Raw genomic sequence first — 21,461 nt, forward strand, 5'->3', positions numbered from 1 at the left:
GGTCCGGTGGGAGGAAGTGGAGGGGTCTGGAGGTAGAAGATGGGGGATGTAAGGGGTCTGCAGGGAGGGAACGGCAGGGGTCCGGTGGGAGGAGATGGGGAGGAAGGAGGGGTCTGGAGGTAGAAGATGGGGGAAGTTATAGGTCTGCAGGGAGGGAATGGCAGGGGTCCAGTGGGAGGAGGTGGAGCGGTCTGGAGGTAGAAGATGGGGGATGTAAGGGGTCTGCAGGGAGGGAACGGCAGGGGTCCGGTGGGAGGAGATGGGGAGGAAGGAGGGGTCTGGAGGTAGAAGATCGGGGATGTAAGGGGTCTGCAGGGAGGGAACGGCAGGGGTCCGGTGGGAGGAGGTGGAGGGGTCTGGAGGTAGAAGATGGGGGATGTAAGGTGTCTGCAGGGAAGGAACGGCAGGGGTCCGGTGGGAGGAGGTGGAGGGGTCTGGAGGTAGAAGATGGGGGATGTAAGGGGTCTGCAGGGAGGGAACGGCAGGGGTCCGGTGGGAGGAGGTGGAGGGGTCTGGAGATAGAAGATGGGGGGATGTAAGGTGTCTGCAGGGAGGGAACGGCAGGGGTCCGGTGGGAGGAGGTGGAGGGGTCTGGAGGTAGAAGATGGGGGATGTAAGGGGTCTGCAGGGAGGGAACGGCAGGGGTCCGGTGGGAGGAGGTGGAGGGGTCTGGAGGTAGAAGATGGGGGATGTAAGGGGTCTGCAGGGAGGGAACGGCAGGGGTCCGGTGGGAGGAGGTGGAGGGGTCTGGCTTAGGTGTCCCCTCTCCGTTACACACATGAATGCTCGGCAGAGGATGCATGTATATGGCAAGGTCAGGGGTGTGTCTCTGATGTCTGGCTGTGGGCTCGGGGCCTCTGATGGGCAGTGTGTTGGCGCCCAGGTGAGGTGACTGTTTTGGAGCCTCCATTGGCTTTAGCGCAGTCATCAGGGCGACATTGCTTTTATAAACACGTCCGTGAGGATTTCTGCCCTCAGAGACTGCAGCAGAAAGTGAGCCAGTGCCATGGGGGGCATAATCAGACAGCAGAGGTGCTGTTTGACCCCTGGGTCCCGCCACCTACTAGGGCAGTGCCGCCTTGTCACCGCATGGTCGCTGCGCCTTTTTCAGAGTAGGTCCCACTCAAGGAGGCGACCTTGGCGTGGTGAGTGGGCTTATTGCCTTTTGATCAAAATGTACACTAATGCCTCTGGTACGGCATGCAGTATGGGGGGCCGTACACTTCAATATGGCGCTGAGTAGCGCGTTAGATCAAAGCATAGCATTGTGGATGTGCGATCCAGTTCTGTTCTTTACCCCCAGACTGCAGCAGAAGGTCACCGAGGCCGAGCCCTCAATCGCCTTCATTACTGTTAGCGATTTTCACCCCGACAGAGATAAACCCCCAATATCCTGCGCTGCCGCTGTGCCCGGGTCTGCTGCCGGCTAAGCTCTGATGGAAAGGATCCAAGACGCCTCCTCCAGAGCAGCGATCAATGTCCCCTCAGACCGCGGCCCGTGGGCAGATGGAAGTGTAATCGCTGCCATTGTTCTGGTGGAAGGGGGGGTGCTGAGAATGTCATGGTCTCCCACATGTGGGCGGGTCATGGAGCAGCAGGGGTTAATATTTGGTGTGATTGCAGCACCCCTTCTCCATACATGGGGGATAGGATGTATTTATTGGGGAGACGGCTGGAGAATAAGAGCCCCCCTTAGGCTTAAGCCCCCCGGTGCTGTGTGACCCACACACTCTGCAGATAAGCGTCTCTTTGTTGCCGGTGACCTCTGGTCTCATGACGCCTGCGGGCCCCGGCGTCCCCTGCTCTGACCACCCGTCCTGCGCTTTCTTCTCTCCTAGCTAAACAAGGAGAACAAGAACCTGAAGAGGATCAGCATGTTGTACATGGCCAAGCTGGGGCCGGACACCATCACCGAGGAGATCAGCCTGGACGAGGACCACACCGAAGCCTGCACCTCCCTGGACTGTCAGCAGAAGCTAAGAGGTAGGGCAGAGCGCTGGACCTGAGGGTGGTCGGTGGACATGAGGGGTATGATGTCCAGTAGCTGTCAGCAGTATATATGAGGTAGGGCAGAGCGCTGGACCTGAGGGTGGTCGGTGGACACTCGGGGTATAATGTCCAGGAGCTGTCAGCAGTATATATGAGGTAGGGCAGAGCGCTGGACCTGAGGGTGGTCGGTGGACATGAGGGGTATGATGTCCAGGAGCTGTCAGCAGTATATATGAGGTAGGGCAGAGCGCTGGACCTGAGGGTGGTTGGTGGACACTCAGGGTATAATGTCCAGGAGCTGTCAGCAGTATATATGAGGTAGGGCAGAGCGCTGGACCTGAGGGTGGTCGGTGGACATGAGGGGTATAATGTCCAGGAGCTGTCAGCAGTATATATGAGGTAGGGCAGAGCGCTGGACCTGAGGGTGGTTGGTGGACACTCAGGGTATAATGTCCAGGAGCTGTCAGCAGTATATAGAAGATAGGGCAGAGTGCTGAACATTCGGGTGGTCAGTGGACACTCAGGATATAATGTCCAGGAGCTGTCAGCAGTATATAGAAGATAGGGCAGAGTGCTGAACATTCGGGTGGTCAGCGTACACTGGTGGTATAATGTCCAGGAGCTGTCTGCCCTATCTTCTATATACTGCTGACAGCTCCTGGACATTATACCACCAGTGTCCGCTGACCACCCGAATGTTCAGCACTCTGCCCTATCTTCTATATACTGCTGACAGCTCCTGGACATTATACCCAGAGTGTCCACTGACCACCCGAATGTTCAGCACTCTGCCCTATTTTCTATATACTGCTGAGTGCTGAACATTCGGGTGGTCAGCGGACACTCATGGTATGATGTCCAGGAGCTGTCAGCAGTATATAGAAGATAGGGCAGAGTGCTGAACATTCGGGTGGTCAGCGGACACTCGTGGTATGATGTCCAGGAGCTGTCAGCAGTATATAGAAGATAGGGCAGAGTGCTGAACATTCGGGTGGTCAGTGGACACTCTGGGTATAATGTCCAGGAGCTGTCAGCAGTATATAGAAGATAGGGCAGAGCACTGGACATGAGGGTGGTCAGCGGACACTCATGGTATGATGTCCAGGAGCTGTCAGCAGTATATAGAAGATAGGGCAGAGCACTGGACATGAGGGTGGTCAGCGGACACTCTGGGTATAATGTCCAGGAGCTGTCAGCAGTATATAGAAGATAGGGCAGAGCACTGGACATGAGGGTGGTCAGCGGACACTCTGGGTATAATGTCCAGGAGCTGTCAGCAGTATATAGAAGATAGGGCAGAGCACTGGACATGAGGGTGGTCAGCGGACACTCATGGTATGATGTCCAGGAGCTGTCAGCAGTATATAGAAGATAGGGCAGAGCACTGGACATGAGGGTGGTCAGCGGACACTCTGGGTATAATGTCCAGGAGCTGTCAGCAGTATATAGAAGATAGGGCAGAGCACTGGACATGAGGGTGGTCAGCGGACACTCATGGTATGATAAAATAAAGAAGGAAGGACCGGCACTGGCGATGATGATGAATGTTGCGTTTATTCAGTCACATATTAACCACTTAAGAACCACAGGTTTATACCCCCCTAAAGACCAGGCCCTTTTTTACACTTCTGACCTACACTACTTTCACCGTTTATTGCTCGGTCATGCAACTTACCACCCAAATGAATTTTACCTCCTTTTCTTCTCACTAATAGAGCTTTCATTTGGTGGTATTTCATTGCTGCTGACATTTTTACTTTTTTTGTTATTAATCGAAATTTAACGATTTTTTTGCAAAAAAATGACATTTTTCACTTTCAGTTGTAAAATTTTGCAAAAAAAAACGAGATCCATATAGAAATTTTGCTCTAAATTTATAGTTCTACATGTCTTTGATAAAAAAAACATGTTTGGGTAAAAAAAAAATGGTTTGGGTAAAAGTTATAGCGTTTACAAACTATGGTACAAAAATGTGAATTTCCGCTTTTTGAAGCAGCTCTGACTTTCTGAGCACCTGTCATGTTTCCTGAGGTTCTACAATGGCCAGACAGTACAAACACCCCACAAATGACCCCATTTCGGAAAGTACACACCCTAAGGTATTCGCTGATGGGCATAGTGAGTTCATAGAACTTTTTATTTTTTGTCACAAGTTAGTGGAAAATGATGATTTTTTTTTATTTTATTTTTTTTCCTACAAAGTCTCATATTCCACTAACTTGTGACAAAAAATAAAAACTTCTATGAACTCACTATGCCCATCACGAAATACCTTGGGGTCTCTTCTTTCCAAAATGGGGTCACTTGTGGGGTAGTTATACTGCCCTGGCATTCTAGGGGCCCAAATGTGTGGTAAGGAGTTTGAAATCAAATTCTGTAAATAATGACCTGTGAAATCCGAAAGGTGCTCTTTGGAATATGGGCCCCTTTGCCCACCTAGGCTGCAAAAAAGTGTCACACATCTGGTATTGCCGTACTCAGGAGAAGTTGAGGAATGTGTTTTGGGGTGTCATTTTACATATACCCATGCTGGGTGAGATAAATATCTTGGTCAAATGCCAACTTTGTATAAAAAAATGGGAAAAGTTGTCTTTTGCCAAGATATTTATCTCACCCAGCATGGGTATATGTAAAAAGACACCCCAAAACACATTCCCCACCTTCTCCTGAGTACGGGGATACCAGATGTGTGACACTTTTTTGCAGCCTAGGTGGGCAAAGGGGCCCATATTCCAAAGAGCACCTTTCGGATTTCACAGGTCATTTTTTACAGAATTTGATTTCAAACTCCTTACCACACATTTGGGCCCCTAGAATGCCAGGGCAGTATAACTACCCCACAAGTGACCCCATTTTGGAAAGAAGAGACCCCAAGGTATTCGCTGATGGGCATAGTGAGTTCATGGAAGTTTTTATTTTTTGTCACAAGTTAGTGGAATATGAGACTTTGTATGAAAAAAAAAAAAAAAAAAAAAAATCAGCATTTTCCACTAACTTGTGACAAAAAATAAAAAATTCTAGGAACCTGCCATGCCCCTCACGGAATACCTTGGGGTGTCTTCTTTCCAAAATGGGGTCACTTGTGGGGTAGTTATACTGCCCTGGCATTTTCCAGGGGCCCTAATGTGTGGTAAGTAGGTAAATGACCTGTGAAATCCTAAAGGTGCTCTTTGGAATGTGGGCCCCTTTGCCCACCTAGGCTGCAAAAAAGTGTCACACATCTGGTATCCCCGTACTCAGGAGAAGTTGGGGAATGTGTTTTGGGGTGTCATTTTACATATACCCTTGCTGGGTGAGAGAAATATCTTGGCAAAAGACAACTTTTACCATTTTTTTATACAAAGTTGGCATTTGACCAAGATATTTCTCTCACCCAGCATGGGTATATGTAAAATGACACCCCAAAACACATTCCCCAACTTCTCCTGAGTACGGCGATACCAGATGTGTGACACTTTATTGCAGCCTAGATGCGCAAAGGTGCCCAAATTCCTTTTAGGAGGGCATTTTTAGACATTTGGATACCAGACTTCTTCTCACGCTTTGGGGCCCCTAGAATGCCAGGGCAGTATAAATACCCCACATGTGACCCCATTTTGGAAAGAAGACACCCCAAGGTATTCAATGAGAGGCATGGCGAGTTCATAGAAATTTTTTTTTTTTGGCACAAGTTAGCGGAAATTGATATTTTTAATTTTTTTCTCACAAAGTCTCCCGTTCCGCTAACTTGGGACAAAAATTTCAATCTTTCATGGACTCAATATGCCCCTCACGGAATACCTGGGGGTGTCTTCTTTCCGAAATGGGGTCACATGTGGGGTATTTATACTGCCCTGGCATTCTAGGGGCCCTAAAGCGTGAGAAGAAGTCTGGAATATAAATGTCTAAAAAATTTTACGCATTTGGTTTCCGTGAGGGGTATGGGGAGTTCATGTGAGATTTAATTTTTTGACACAAGTTAGTGGAATATGAGACTTTGTAAGAAAAAATAATAATAATTCCGCTAACTTGGGCCAAAAAAATGTCTGAATGGAGCCTTACAGAGGGTGATCAATGACAGGGGGGGTGATCAATGACAAGGGGGGTGATCAATGACAGGGGGGTGATCAATGACAGGGGGGTGATCAGGGAGTCTATATAGTGTGATAACCACAGTCATTGATCATGCCCCTGTAAGGCTTCATTCAGACGTCCGGATGCGTTTTGCGGATCCGATCCATCTATCAGTGCATCCGTAAAAATCATGCGGACATCTGAATGGAGCTTTACAGGGGGGTAATCAATGACAGGGGGGTAATCAATGACAGGGGGGTGATCAGGGAGTCTATATGGGGTGATAACCACAGTCATTGATCACGCCCCTGTAAGGCTTCATTCAGACGTCCGGATGCGTTTTGCGGATCCGATCCATCTATCAGTGCATCCGTAAAAATCATGCGGACATCTGAATGGAGCTTTACAGGGGGGTAATCAATGACAGGGGGGTAATCAATGACAGGGGGGTGATCACCACAGTCATTGATCATGCCCCTGTAAGGCTTCATTCAGACGTCCGTATGCGTTTTGCAGATCCGATCCATCTATCAGTGCATCCGTAAAAATCATGCGGACATCTGAATGGAGCTTTACAGGGGGGTGATCAGGGAGTCTATATGGGGTGATCACCACAGTCATTGATCATGCCCCTGTAAGGCTTCATTCAGACGTCCGGATGCGTTTTGCGGATCCGATCCATCTATCAGTGGATCCGTAAAAATCATGCGGACGTCTGAATGGAGCTTTACAGGGGGGTGATCAATGACAGGGGGGTGATCAATGACAGGGGGGTGATCAGGGAGTCTATATGGGGTGATCAGGGGTGATCAGGGGCTAATAAGGGGTTAATAAGTGACGGGGGGGGGGGGGTGTAGTGTAGTGTAGTGGTGCTTGGTGCTACTTTACTGAGCTACCTGTGTCCTCTGGTGGTCGATCCAAACAAAGGGGACCACCAGAGGACCAGGTAGCAGGTATATTAGACGCTGTTATCAAAACAGCGTCTAATATACCTGTTAGGGGTTAAAAAAAACACATCTCCAGCCTGCCAGCGAACGATCGCCGCTGGCAGGCTGGAGATCCACTCTCTTACCTTCCGTTCCTGTGAGTGCGCGCGCCTGTGTGCGCGCGTTCACAGGAAATCTCGGCTCACGCGAGATGACGCCTATTGGCGTTAGCGTAGCCTGGGGGAGCCGCCGCAATGACGCCTTTCGGCGTTACAGTTGCGGGAAGTGGTTAAGGACATATAGTGACGCGTTTCAGCACAACACGTGCTTTCTTCAGACTATACAATAAACTCCTATCACATCTCTTTTATACACAGAGAGAGGAAGGAGTAACAAAACAAAAGGGAAATGACATCATACTATGTAGCTCCACCCACCTCAGGGCTGACACAGGTGAAGTAATGAAAGATGCAATAAACCAAAAAAGATCAATGTGAATACATTGATGAAACAATGGAACAGTTGATAACAATTCAGGAATCAGGTCCGCTGAAAGAGACAAATGTATATTATTATAATCTAAATTCTTATAATAAGAATAATATAGTCAAGAACTAAGTGAAACTGGAAATATTGTACTCGCGGTTGAGCCCCTTGGATCTACAGTTTGTAACCGGTGGATCCAATAAGCCTCACGGCGAGGTAAAGATACGCTCTCAATCACTTGAAACCGCAACTGCGATATCGCATGGCGCTTCTCGTGGAAGTGATGCGGTAGGGGTAACAGCAGGTTCTCAGTGCGGATAGTGGACTTATGCTTACTTAGTCTATCTTTAATCCGCATTGAGGTCTCCCCTACGTAGACCAAACCGCAGGGACATTTCAGAATATAAATGACGTTTTTGCTGTCACATGTGAACATGCCTTTAATGGGAATTGTTCTCCAGAACGGGGGTCGGTCAGTGTAGAACCTCTAGTGACACTCGAGCAGTTGTTACAATTTAAACCCGGAATGTGCCCTGACGCGGAGTAGTCAGTGTGGTCTGTCTGACTGTAGGTTTGTTGGTGCCTATATCTGCTCTGATGATTTTGTCACGGATATTATCCGCTCTTTTGAAACACATGATTGGAGGATTTTGAAATATCTCCATATGAGGATATGATCTGGACACGATGTGCCAGTGCTTATTGATTATGCCCCTCATTCTCTGTGCCCAAGGATGGCACTTCACTATTAATGGGATACGGATCTTCTGTCCCTGCGGTTGATCTAACTTGTGCTTTTGGGATTGTAATAAGTGTAGGGGATAGCCTCTGTTGAGGAACTTTTTCGTCATCTCTTGAAACCTAATTTCACAGGTGTCCGGATCAGTCACGATCCTTTTAACCCTCTGGTACTGTGAAAAAGGAATCGCCTTCTTGGGCCATCCCCCAGCAATCAAGAAGGCACATTCCGGGTTTAAATTGTAACAACTGCTCGAGTGTCATTAGAGGTTCTACACTGACCGACCCCCGTTCTGGAGAACAAATCCCCATTAAAGGCATGTTCACATGTGACAGCAAAAATGTCATTTATATTCTGAAATGTCCCTGCGGTTTGGTCTACGTAGGGGAGACCTCAATGCGGATTAAAGATAGACTAAGTAAGCATAAGTCCACCATCCGCACTGAGAACCTGCTGTTACCCCTACCGCATCACTTCCACGAGAAGCGCCATGCGATATCGCAGTTGCGGTTTCAAGTGATTGAGAGCGTATCTTTACCTCGCGTGAGGCTTATTGGATCCACCGGTTACAAACTGTAGATCCAAGGGGCTCAACCGCGAGTACAATATTTCCAGTTTCACTTAGTTCTTGACTATATTATTCTTATTATAAGAATTTAGATTATAATAATATACATTTGTCTCTTTCAGCGGACCTGATTCCTGAATTGTTATCAACTGTTCCATTGTTTCATCAATGTATTCACATTGATCTTTTTTGGTTTATTGCACCTTTCATTACTTCACCTGTGTCAGCCCTGAGGTGGGTGGAGCTACATAGTATGATGTCATTTCCCTTTTGTTTTGTTACTCCTTCCTCTCTCTGTGTATAAAAGAGATGTGATAGGAGTTTATTGTATAGTCTGAAGAAAGCACGTGTTGTGCTGAAACGCGTCACTATATGTCCTTAATATGTGACTGAATAAACGCAACATTCATCATCATCGCCAGTGCCGGTCTTTCCTTCTTTATTGCAAGTATTGGGACGTCTCCCCACTGACTCGTGCACCGCGTCTATTCCAGCAGTGCCGACCCTTTCCTATATAAGACTCATGGTATGATGTCCAGGAGCTGTCAGCAGTATATATGAGGTAGGGCAGAGTGCTGAACATGATGGTGGTCAGCGGACACTCGGGGTATGATGTCCAGGAGCTGTCAGCAGTATATATGAGGTAGGGCAGAGTGCTGAACATGATGGTGGTCAGTGGACACTCGGGGTATGATGTCCAGGAGCTGTCAGCAGTATATATGAGGTAGGGCAGAGTGCTGGACATGATGGTGGTCAGCGGACACTCGGGGTATTATGTCCAGGAGCTGTCAGTAGTATATATAAGGTAGGGCAGAGTGCTGAACATGATGGTGGTCGGTGGACACTCGGGGTATGATGTCCAGGAGCTGTCAGCAGTATATATAAGGTAGGGCAGAGTGCTGAACATTAGGGTGGTTGGTGGACACTCGGGGTATAATGTCCAGGAGCTGTCAGCAGTATATATAAGGTAGGGCAGAGTGCTGAACATTAGGGAGGTCGGTGGACACTCAGGGTATAATGTCCAGGAGCTGTCAGCAGTATATATGAGGTAGGGCAGAGCTCTGGACATGAGGGTGGTCGGTGGACACTTGGGGTATGATGTCCAGGAGCTGTCAGCAGTTGTATTCATGAGTGCGGGGTGCGGAGACGTCTGTACAGATTTGGGGGTCTCCCCGTATAGGGCGGCTGTAATGCACGTCTCCTATAGATCTTGTTCTCATCCGCAGACCTTCAGCATCAAATCGTCTCTGTGCAGGAGGAGAAGACGGCCATATCCGCAGAGCTGGAGGATCTCCGCTGCAAACTAGTGGACCTGATAGAAGAGGTGGGTCACAGTGGGGGATGGGGCGAGCGCCCCGTCAGTACTGAATCCTTCCTGGTGATGATGCCGGGGTCACTGTGGTCCTCAGACCCCCCATCGATCGCCTTCCTTCCCTGTCAAGTTTCTTCCATTTTACTTATTTTTCCAGGTTAATATCACAAGAACAGAGAACGTCGCTCTGAGGAAAGAAGCTTTCGACCAGCGGAAACTCCTCGAAAAGTACAACCGAGGTGAGCAGCGCTGTGTCTGTGCGTGCGAGCGACCCCAGAGACCTGGAGCAGCGCCGTGTCTGCGCGTGCGAGCGATCCCAGAGACCTGGAGCAGCGCCGTGTCTGCGCGTGCGAGCGACCCCAGAGACCTGGAGCAGTGCCGTGTCTGTGCGTGCGAGCGATCCCAGAGACCTGGAGCAGCGCCGTGTCTGCGCGTGCGAGCGATCCCAGAGACCTGGAGCAGCGCCGTGTCTGCGCGGCCCCAGAGACCTGGAGCAGCGCCGTGTCTGCGTGTGCGACCCCAGTGACCTGGAGCAGCGCCGTGTCTGCGTGTGCGAGCGATCCCAGAGACCTGGAGCAGCGCCGTGTCTGCGTGTGCGAGTGATCCCAGAGACCTGGAGCAGCGCCGTGTCTGCGTGTGCGAGCGATCCCAGAGACCTGGAGCAGCGCTGTGTCTGTGCGTGCGAGCGACCCCAGAGACCTGGAGCAGTACTGTGTCTGTGCGTGCGAGTGATCCCAGAGACCTGGAGCAGCGCTGTGTCTGCGTGTGCGAGCGATCCCAGAGACCTGGAGCAGCGCTGTGTCTGTGCGTGCGAGCGATCCCAGAGACCTGGAGCAGCGCTGTGTCTGTGCGTGCGAGCGACCCCAGAGACCTGGAGCAGCGCTGTGTCTGTGCGTGTGAGCGATCCCAGAGACCTGGAGCAGTACTGTGTCTGTGCGTGCGAGTGATCCCAGAGACCTGGAGCAGCGCTGTGTCTGCATGTGCGAGCGATCCCAGAGACCTGGAGCAGCGCTGTGTCTGTGCGTGCGAGCAACCCCAGAGACCTGGAGCAGTGCCGTGTCTGTGCGTGTGAGCGATCCCAGAGACCTGGAGCAGCGCTGTGTCTGTGCGTGCGAGCGACCCCAGAGACCTGGAGCAGTGCCGTGTCTGTGCGTGTGAGTGACCCCAGAGACCTGGAGCAGCGCTGTGTCTGTGCGTGCGAGCAATCCCAGAGACCTGGAGCAGCGCTGTGTCTGTGCGTGTGAGCGATCCCAGAGACCTGGAGCAGCGCTGTGTCTGTGCGTGCGAGCGACCCCAGAGACCTGGAGCAGCGCTGTGTCTGTGCGTGTGAGCGATCCCAGAGACCTGGAGCAGCGCTGTGTCTGTGCGTGCGAGCGACCCCAGAGACCTGGAGCAGTGCCGTGTCTGTGCGTGCGAGCGATCCCAGAGACCTGGAGCAGCGCTGTGTCTGTGCGTGCGAGCGATCCCAGAGACCTGGAGCAGCGCTGTGTCTGTGCGTGCGAGCGATCCCAGAGACCTGGAGCAGCGCTGTGTCTGCGCGGCCCCAGAGACCTGGAGCAGCGCCGTGTCTGCGTGTGCGACCCCAGTGACCTGGAGCAGCGCCGTGTCTGCGTGTGCGACCCCAGAGACCTGCAGCAGCGCTGTGTCTGTGCGTGCGAGCGATTCCAGAGACCTGGAACAGCGCCGTGTCTGCGCGTGCGAGCGATCCCAGAGACCTGGAGCAGCGCTGTGTCTGCGTGTGCGACCCCAGAGACCTGGAGCAGCGCCGTGTCTGCGTGTGCGACCCCAGAGACCTGCAGCAGCGCCGTGTCTGCGTGTGCGACCCCAGAGACCTGCAGCAGCGCCGTGTCTGCGCGACCCCAGAGACCTGCAGCAGCGCCGTGTCTGCGCGACCCCAGAGACCTGCAGCAGCGCCGTGTCTGCGCGACCCCAGAGACCTGCAGCAGTAGTGATGGTTCTCTATGTCGTGCCCCCGTGCACAACCTCCACCATCAGACCGACTCCTCCTCCTGCTTTACGGGCACAGTGGAGCGCTCAGGTAGATTCCAGAAGACAGGCTGCAGCTCTGGATGTGACCAGAGCATAGTTACTGAGGATGAGTGCAGTAAGGAGATCAGTGGGAACAGATGGCGATATGTAGTGTCTTTTTGGCTGCGCCGCTTACAAGCTTTGTTTGGAGAAGTGGTGAGGAGTTGCGAGCGCTGGCGGACTCGCAGGATGGAAGGCTCTGCAGCAAACCCTCAGCTGTGTGAGCAGTATCATGTCAGGAGAGGTCTTCAGCCCCTGCGTGTCCACTCACTGACAGCAAGCAGAGAAACCTAGAATTGGAGAGGGATTGAAAGCGTCAGAAGACATGATGCAGCTCCATAAGACTGCGCCGGCCCTTTAAGCGTCTGCTGAATATACTGGTGCTGGGCCCGGCCCGTCCACCTGGCGCCTTACCGCCGCCTGTTTGCCGACTCTCCGGATCAGTGAATTGGCGCCTTTCTTAATTGCGTCTCTGTTGATTAGTAATTAAGCTCCATTGTATGGCGAAGTGATGACTGTTGATGTTGCGCCGGCAGCGAGCAGCGCGCCGTCATTATAATCAGCGTGTTGTGTCGCGGCGGCCGGGGCGGTCTGTTTGCAGCAGGACATTCAGCGGTTAATGGGATTAGAAGCTTGCGCTAATTGCAGTGTTTAAACTAAGAATGCAGGACGGGGGAGGGGCGGCCGCTCTCCTTGACCTCTCCTGTTCGGAGCTGATTGTCGTTACTGTGTTGTGTTGCAGACCCCCGTAATCTGTCCCCTGATTACCGGATGATTGTATACACAGAGTAAATGCCGTGCGCGGCCGCCGCCGCCTCTCGTAACCATCTAGACGCCGCTCGCTGCCGGTTTTCTGGAATCTTCTGCAGATTTGTGATTTCCTCCTTTTTCAGTAAAACCAGATGCAGGTTAAAATAAAAATGTGATTTTCCGATGTGATTCGTGGTCGCACTGCTGCCTGGCGTGGCCCCTGTGCTCTGTGGATCTCTGGGATCTGTGTCTCATGGTCTGAAACCAAGGTCCGGCCAAACTCGGATCACAAGTAATGTTTTATAATAAATGTAAGGATCCCCCCGTCAATCCAGTGATCCCTCCAGTGACAGCAGATCTGTAGTATTTCCAGGACCAGCACCAATTCCCATAGGCACATGATCTAAAAATCTACAGGCAGTGATCAGGGGGATCCAGTGTGTAGATTGTGGAACCAGTGAGGGGGATCCAGTCTGTAGATTGTGGAGCAGGGAGGGGGATCCACTCTGTAGATTGTGGAGCAGGGAGGGGGATCCAGTCTGTAGATTGTGGAACCAGGGAGGGGGATCCACTCTGTAGATTGTGGAACCAGGGGGGGGGATCCACTCTGTAGATTGTGGAACCAGGGAGGGGGATCCAGTCTGTAGATTGTGGAACCAGGGAGGGGGATCCACTCTAGATTGTGGAACCAGGGAGGGGGATCCACTCTGTAGATTGCGGAACCAGGGAGGGGGATCCACTCTGTAGATTGCGGAACCAGGGAGGGGGATCCACTCTGTAGATTGCGGAACCAGGGAGGGGGATCCAGTCTGTAGATTGTGGAGCAGTGAGGGGGATCCAGTCTGTAGATTGCGGAACCAGGGAGGGGGATCCACTCTGTAGATTGCGGAACCAGGGAGGGGGATCCACTCTGTAGATTGCGGAACCAGGGAGGGGGATCCACTCTGTAGATTGCGGAACCAGGGAGGGGGGATCCAGTCTGTAGATTGTGGAACCAGGGAGGGGGATCCACTCTGTAGATTGTGGAACCAGTTTGCCTGGTGAATCTCATCCTTGAGGATCTCGTGTCTGATGGTTTCTTCTCCTGAGGTCCCGGCCCAGTTGACCATTTTTTTTCTTTGCAGTGTCTTTCTTGGCAGTGGAAGAATATGAAGAGCTTCAGAGCAGCCTAGAGATGGAGAAAGATCTCCGGGAGAAAGCGGAGTCTCTGGCACAGGAGGTACGCCGCAGACACCAGGGGTATAAGGGGGGGACAGGAGGTACGCCGCAGACACCAGGGGTATGAGGAGGGGGACAGGAGGTACGCCGCAGACACCAGGGGTATAAGGGGGGGACAGGAGGTACGCCGCAGACACCAGGGGTATGAGGAGGGGGACAGGAGGTACGCTGAAGACACCAGGGGTATGAGGAGGACACAGGAGGTACGCCGCAGACACCAGGGGTATAAGGGGGGGACAGGAGGTACGCCGCAGACACCAGGGGTATGAGGAGGGGGACAGGAGGTACGCTGCAGACACCAGTGGTATGAGGGGGACACAGGAGGTACGCCGCAGACACCAGGGGTATAAGGGGGGGACAGGAGGTACGCTGCAGACACCAGGGGTATGAGGGGGGGACAGGAGGTACGCCGCAGACACCAGGGGTATGAGGAGGACACAGGAGGTACGCTGCAGACACCAGGGGTATGAGGGGGGGACAGGAGGTACGCCGCAGACACCAGGGGTATGAGGAGGACACAGGAGGTACGCCGCAGACACCAGGGGTATAAGGGGGACACAGGAGGTACGCCGCAGACACCAGGGGTATAAGGGGGGGACAGGAGGTACGCCGCAGACACCAGGGGTATGAGGAGGACACAGAAGGTACGCCACAGAAACCAGGGGTATGAGGGGACACGGGAGGTACGCTGAAGACACCAGGGGTATGGGGAGGACACAGGAGGTACGCTGCAGACACCAGGGGTATGAGGTGGACACAGGAGGTACGCTGCAGACACCAGGGGTATGAGGGGGACACAGGAGGTACGCCGCAGACACCAGGGGTATGAGGAGGACACAGGAGGTACGCTGCAGACACCAGGGGTATGAGGGGGACACAGGCGGTACGCCGCAGACACCAGGGGTATGAGGAGGACACAGGAGGTACGCCACAGACACCAGGGGTATGAGGGGGGACAGGAGGTACGCTGCAGACACCAGGGGTATGAGGGGGACACAGGAGGTACGCCGCAGAAACCAGGGGTATGAGGAGGACACAGGAGGTACTCTGCAGATACCAGGGGTATGAGGAGGACACAGGAGGTACGCTGCAGATACCAGGGGTATGAGGAGGACACAGGAGGTACGCTGCAGACACCAGGGGTATGAGGGGGACACAGGAGGTACGCTGCAGAAACCAGGGGTATGAGGAGGACACAGGAGGTACTCTGCAGATACCAGGGGTATGAGGAGGACACAGGAGGTACTCTGCAGACACCAGGGGTATGATGGGGACACAGGAGGTACTCTGCAGACACCAGGGGGATGAGGAGGACACGGGAGGTACGCTGCAGACACCAGGGGTATGAGGGGGACACAGGAGGTACGCTGCAGACACCAGGGGTATGAGGAGGACACAGGAGGTACGCTGCAGACACCAGGGGTATGAGGAGGACACAGGAGGTACGCTGCAGACACCAGGGGTATGAGGGGGACACAGGAGGTACGCCGCAGACACCAGGGGTATGAGGAGGACACAGGAGGTACGCTGCAGACACCAGGGGTATGAGGAGGACACAGGAGGTACGCTGCAGACACCAGGGGTATGAGGAGGACACAGGAGGTACGCGGCAGACACCAGGGGTATGAGGAGGACACAGGAGGTACGCTGCAGACACCAGGGGTATGAGGGGGACACAGGAGGTACGCTGCAGACACCAGGGGTATGAGGGGGGGGACAGGAGGTACGCCGCAGACACCAGGGGTATGAGGAGGACACAGGAGGTACGCGGCAGACACCAGGGGTATGAGGAGGACACAGGAGGTACTCTGCAGACACCAGGGGTATGAGGAGGACACAGGAGGTACGCTGCAGACACCAGGGGTATGGGGGGGGACAGGAGGTACGCCGCAGACACCAGGGGTATGAGGGGGACGCAGGAGGTACGCCGCAGACACCAGGGGTATGAGGAGGACACAGGAGGTACTCTGCAGATACCAGGGGTATGAGGAGGACACAGGAGGTACGCTGCAGACACCAGGGGTATGAGGGGGACACAGGAGGTACTCTGCAGACACCAGGGGTATGAGGAGTACATAGGAGGTACGCTGCAGACACCAGGGGTATGGGGGGGGGACAGGAGGTACGCCGCAGACACCAGGGGTATGAGGGGGACACAGGAGGTACTCTGCAGACACCAGGGGTATGAGGGGGACACAGGAGGTACTCTGCAGACACCAGGGGTATGAGGGGGACACAGGAGGTACTCTGCAGACACCAGGGGTATGAGGAGTACATAGGAGGTACGCTGCAGACACCAGGGGTATGGGGGGGGGCAGGAGGTACGCCGCAGACACCAGGGGTACGGGGAGGACATAGGAGGTACGCTGCAGACACCAGGGGTATGGGGGGGGGACAGGAGGTACGCCGCAGACACCAGGGGTATGAGGGGGACACAGGAGGTACGCTGCAGACACCAGGGGTATGGGGGGGGACAGGAGGTACTCTGCAGACACCAGGGGTATGAGGAGGACACAGGAGGTACTCTGCAGACACCAGGGGTATGAGGGGGACACAGGAGGTACGCCGCAGACACCAGGGGTATGAGGAGGACACAGGAGGTACTCTGCAGACACCAGGGGTATGAGGGGGACACAGGAGGTACGCCGCAGACACCAGGGGTACGGGGAGGACATAGGAGGTACGCCGCAGACACCAGGGGTATGAGGGGGACACAGGAGGTACGCCGCAGAAACCAGGGGTATGAGGAGGACACAGGAGGTACGCTGCAGACACCAGGGGTATGGGGGGGGGACAGGAGGTACGCTGCAGACACCAGGGGTATGAGGAGGACACAGGAGGTACGCTGCAGACACCAGGGGTATGAGGGGGACACAGGAGGTACGCTGCAGACACCAGGGGTATGAGGAGGACACAGGAGGTACGCTGCAGACACCAGGGGTATGAGGAGGACACAGGAGGTACGCTGCAGACACCAGGGGTATGAGGAGGACACAGGAGGTACGCTGCAGACACCAGGGGTATGGGGGGGGACAGGAGGTACGCCGCAGACACCAGGGGTATGAGGGTGAGCACAGTACTTGGCCAGTCATCTTGAACTTCTGCAGCTATATAATAGATTGTTTGTTTTTCTATTTCCCACTGTTTTCAAGACCTCTGCTAGCTGTTATTGAATGGAATTATTTTTAGTGTTCAGTGGGGCTGCCATCTTGCCCTGACCGTGAGCTGCCATATGCATGTTGCATTTTACCTGCACTGCTGACATATGCAACCCCGGAAAGTATTTGTGCGGCTACATTGGAGCGAGCCCTCAGCTGTGAGCAGGACGGCGAGGTCAGGGCGGGGTTCAGCCTCTGTGATTGGTTGATCTGTAAGTTCATTGTACTGCCCCTGTATCTCCAGATGTACATTGAGCAGAATAAGCTGAAGAGACAGAGCTGCCTTCTGCTGCAGACCATCGCTCCCGACGAACAGCTGCTGAAGGTTCTGGATGAGAACGCGAGGTTAGCGCATATACTGGAAGAGGCGGAGATCCAGCATCAGCTGAAGGTGACCTCACAGGGCGCTACGTGTCATGTGACATGGATGCCGGGAGCATAGGGGTCGGCACTGCCACATACCGAGAGTTACATGGGTCCCAGCAGCACAGAGGATTTCAGGAGAGGAGTGCGCTGATCCTGTGGAGGTCACAGGATGAGAGTTACATAGTGGAAGGAGCAGGGTCCTCAGCAGTACAGAGGATTTCAGGAGAGGAGTGCGCTGATCTTGTCGAGGTCACAGACAGAGAGTTACATAGTGGAAGGAGCAGGGTCCTCCCAGCAGCACAGAGGATTTTAGTTGACATGTTTGTGCTGATCTTGTGGAGGTCACAGGGTGAGAGTTACATAGTGGAAGGAGCAGGGCCCCAGCAGCACAGAGGATTTCAGGAGAGGAGTGTGCTGATCTTGTGGAGGTCACAGGATGAGAGTTACATAGTGGAAGGAGCAGGGCCCCAGCAGCACAGAGGATTTCAGGAGAGGAGTGTGCTGATCTTGTGGAGGTCACAGGATGAGAGTTACATAGTGGAAGGAGCAGGGTCCTCAGCAGCACAGAGGATTTCAGGAGAGGAGTGCGCTGATCCTGTGGAGGTCACAGGCTGAGAGTTACATAATGGAAGGAGCAGGGCCCCAGCAGCACAGAGGATTTCAGTTGACATGTTTGTGCTGATCTTGTGGAGGTCACAGGATGAGAGTTACATAGTGGAGGGGGCAGGGCCCCAGCAGCACAGAGGATTTTAGGAGTCACTGACTACTTTGCTTTATAGGTGAAGGAGCTGGAGGATCAGTTGCAGGAGGCGAAGCTGCGGAAGGAGGTTCAGAGCTTGAAGAAACAACTGGAGATCTTAGAAGAGGAGAAGAAGGATCTGGAGAGCAGGTTACGGAGCTCGGAGTCGGCAGTCAGGGACCTCAAGCACTCTGGTACGTCAGCCGTGCCCCCCGAGGCCGGAGTCTGACCCCTCCCCATAGAAGCGATGTCACTGACCACCTCTAGGCTTTTATACCCGCTTTGGGTGGGGGCCGCGCTCAGCGCAGACCCTTCTTTTTATGTGCAGCCTCTAGTGTCTGACAATTCAATGCATCATGGCGGAAAGCGACGTCTTCTGCCGCCATCTTTTCTGTGCTGGTTTTGTCCGCCATTCCTCCACTCCTGCTGCCGCCATCTTTTCTGTGCTGGTTTTGTCCCATTCCTCCACTCCTGCTGCCGCCATCTTTTCTGTGCTGGTTTTGTCCGCCATTCCTCCACTCCTGCTGCCGCCATCTTTTCTGTGCTGGTTTTGTCCCATTCCTCCACTCCTGCTGCCGCCATCTTTTCTGTGCTGGTTTTGTCCCATTCCTCCACTCCTGCTGCCGCCATCTTTTCTGTGCTGGTTTTGTCCGCCATTCCTCCACTCCACTCCTGCTGCCGCCATCTTTTCTGTGCTGGTTTTGTCCCATTCCTCCACTCCTGCTGCCGCCATCTTTTCTGTGCTGGTTTTGTCCGCCATTCCTCCACTCCTGCTGCCGCCATCTTTTCTGTGCTGGTTTTGTCCCATTCCTCCACTCCTGCTGCCGCCATCTTTTCTGTGCTGGTTTTGTCCCATTCCTCCACTCCTGCTGCCGCCATCTTTTCTGTGCTGGTTTTGTCCGCCATTCCTCCACTCCTGCTGCCGCCATCTTTTCTGTGCTGGTTTTGTCCGCCATTCCTCCACTCCACTCCTGCTGCCGCCATCTTTTCTGTGCTGGTTTTGTCCCATTCCTCCACTCCTGCTGCCGCCATCTTTTCTGTGCTGGTTTTGTCCGCCATTCCTCCACTCCTGCTGCCGCCATCTTTTCTGTGCTGGTTTTGTCCCATTCCTCCACTCCTGCTGCCGCCATCTTTTCTGTGCTGGTTTTGTCCGCCATTCCTCCACTCCTGCTGCCGCCATCTTTTCTGTGCTGGTTTTGTCCCATTCCTCCACTCCTGCTGCCGCCATCTTTTCTGTGCTGGTTTTGTCCCATTCCTCCACTCCTGCTGCCGCCATCTTTTCTGTGCTGGTTTTGTCCCATTCCTCCACTCCTGCTGCCGCCATCTTTTCTGTGCTGGTTTTGTCCCATTCCTCCACTCCTGCTGCCGCCATCTTTTCTGTGCTGGTTTTGTCCCATTCCTCCACTCCTGCTGCCGCCATCTTTTCTGTGCTGGTTTTGTCCCATTCCTGCTGCCGCCATCTTTTTTCTGCTTGTTGTGTTTCTGCCTCATTTCATTCCTGCGTCTTTTCTGCCTGCAGTGGAAGAACTTCAGAAGCGCGTCCATCAAGCGGAGAAAGCGGCTCCTCCCCCTCCTCCACCGCCGCCGCCGCCCCCTGTACCACCGCCACCACCGCCACCACCAAACCCCATCCGGTAAGACATCTGGAAGTTACAGACCTGCAGTCAGTAAGGGTTGTGCCAAGCTTGCAAGTAATCCGCTGTCCACAGGATAGGGCTTAACTAACTGATCTTTGGGGTCCAATTGATGGGACCCCCTGATTCCGAGAACAGGTTCCCGCTTTCTCAATCTGAAGGAGCGATGGGTTGAGAACGCGCCCTGCCGCTCCATACATTCTGAGACAGATGAGCGCTGTACTCTCTCTGGCGGTGGGCCGGGAGCGAGGAATCGGGTGAGATTGGGGGCACTACAGGGGGGCATTATATCTACCGAGGATACTAGAGGGGGGGCATTATATCTACCGAGCATACTAGAGGGGGGGCATTATATCTACTGGGGGCACTACAGGGGGGAATTATATCTACCGAGGATACTAGAGGGGGGGCATTATATCTACTGGGGATACTAGAGGGGGGCATTATATCTACTGGGGATACTAGAGGCGGGCATTATATCTACTGGGGGCACTACAGGGGGGCATTATATCTACTGGGGGCACTACAGGGGGGCATTATATCTACTGGGGGCACTACAGGGGGGCATTATATCTACTGGGGGCACTACAGGGGGGCATTATATCTACTGGGGGCACTACAGGGGGGCATTATATCTACTGGGGATACTAGAGGCGGGCATTATATCTACTGGGGGCACTACAGGGGGGCATTATATCTACTGGGGGCACTACAGGGGGGCATTATATCTACTGGGGGCACTACAGGGGGGCATTATATCTACTGGGGGCACTACAGGGGGGCATTATATCTACTGGGGATACTAGAGGGGGGGCATTATATCTACTGGAGGCACTACAGGGGGGCATTATATCTACTGGGGGCACTACAGGGGGGCATTATATCTACTGGGGGCACTACAGGGGGGCATTATATCTACTGGGGGCACTACAGGGGGGCATTATATCTACTGGGGGCACTACAGGGGGGCATTATATCTACTGGGGGCACTACAGGGGGGGCATTATATCTACTGGGATACTAGAGGGAGGGCATTATATCTACTGGGGGCACTACAGGGGGGCATTATATCTACTGGGGGCACTACAGGGGGGCATTATATCTACTGGGGGCACTACAGGGGGGCATTATATCTACTGGGGGCACTACAGGGGGGGCATTATATCTACTGGGATACTAGAGGGAGGGCATTATATCTACTGGGGGCACTACAGGGGGGCATTATATCTACTGGGGGCACTACAGGGGGGCATTATATCTACCGAGGATACTAGAGGGGGGCATTATATCTACTGGGGATACTAGAGGGGGGCATTATATCTACTGGGGGCACTACAGGGGGGCATTATATCTACTGGGGGCACTACAGGGGGGCATTATATCTACTGGGGGCACTACAGGGGGGCATTATATCTACTGGGATACTAGAGGGAGGGCATTATATCTACTGGGGGCACTACAGGGGGGCATTATATCTACTGGTGGCACTACAGGG

The 21,461-nt window shown here is 53.4% G+C and overlaps 1 protein-coding gene across 6 annotated transcripts in view; it reads left to right on the top strand.

Annotated features, from left to right (window-relative positions):
* SHTN1 (shootin 1) overlaps positions 1-21,461 on the top strand; it is a 110,548-nt gene that overhangs the window by 61,326 nt on the left and 27,761 nt on the right. For all 6 annotated transcript variants that reach the window (XM_040435095.1, XM_040435093.1, XM_040435098.1 and 3 more), the window contains exons 5-11: positions 1,839-1,983; positions 9,988-10,085; positions 10,231-10,312; positions 13,976-14,070; positions 17,472-17,618; positions 18,373-18,526; positions 19,852-19,966. In XM_040435095.1, the coding sequence (XP_040291029.1) occupies positions 1,839-1,983; positions 9,988-10,085; positions 10,231-10,312; positions 13,976-14,070; positions 17,472-17,618; positions 18,373-18,526; positions 19,852-19,966 (836 nt within the window). The remainder of the gene's footprint in view (positions 1-1,838; positions 1,984-9,987; positions 10,086-10,230; positions 10,313-13,975; positions 14,071-17,471; positions 17,619-18,372; positions 18,527-19,851; positions 19,967-21,461) is intronic.

The sequence above is a fragment of the Bufo bufo genome, chromosome 6 (assembly GCF_905171765.1).
Source record: "Bufo bufo chromosome 6, aBufBuf1.1, whole genome shotgun sequence".
Lineage (NCBI taxonomy): Eukaryota > Metazoa > Chordata > Amphibia > Anura > Bufonidae > Bufo > Bufo bufo.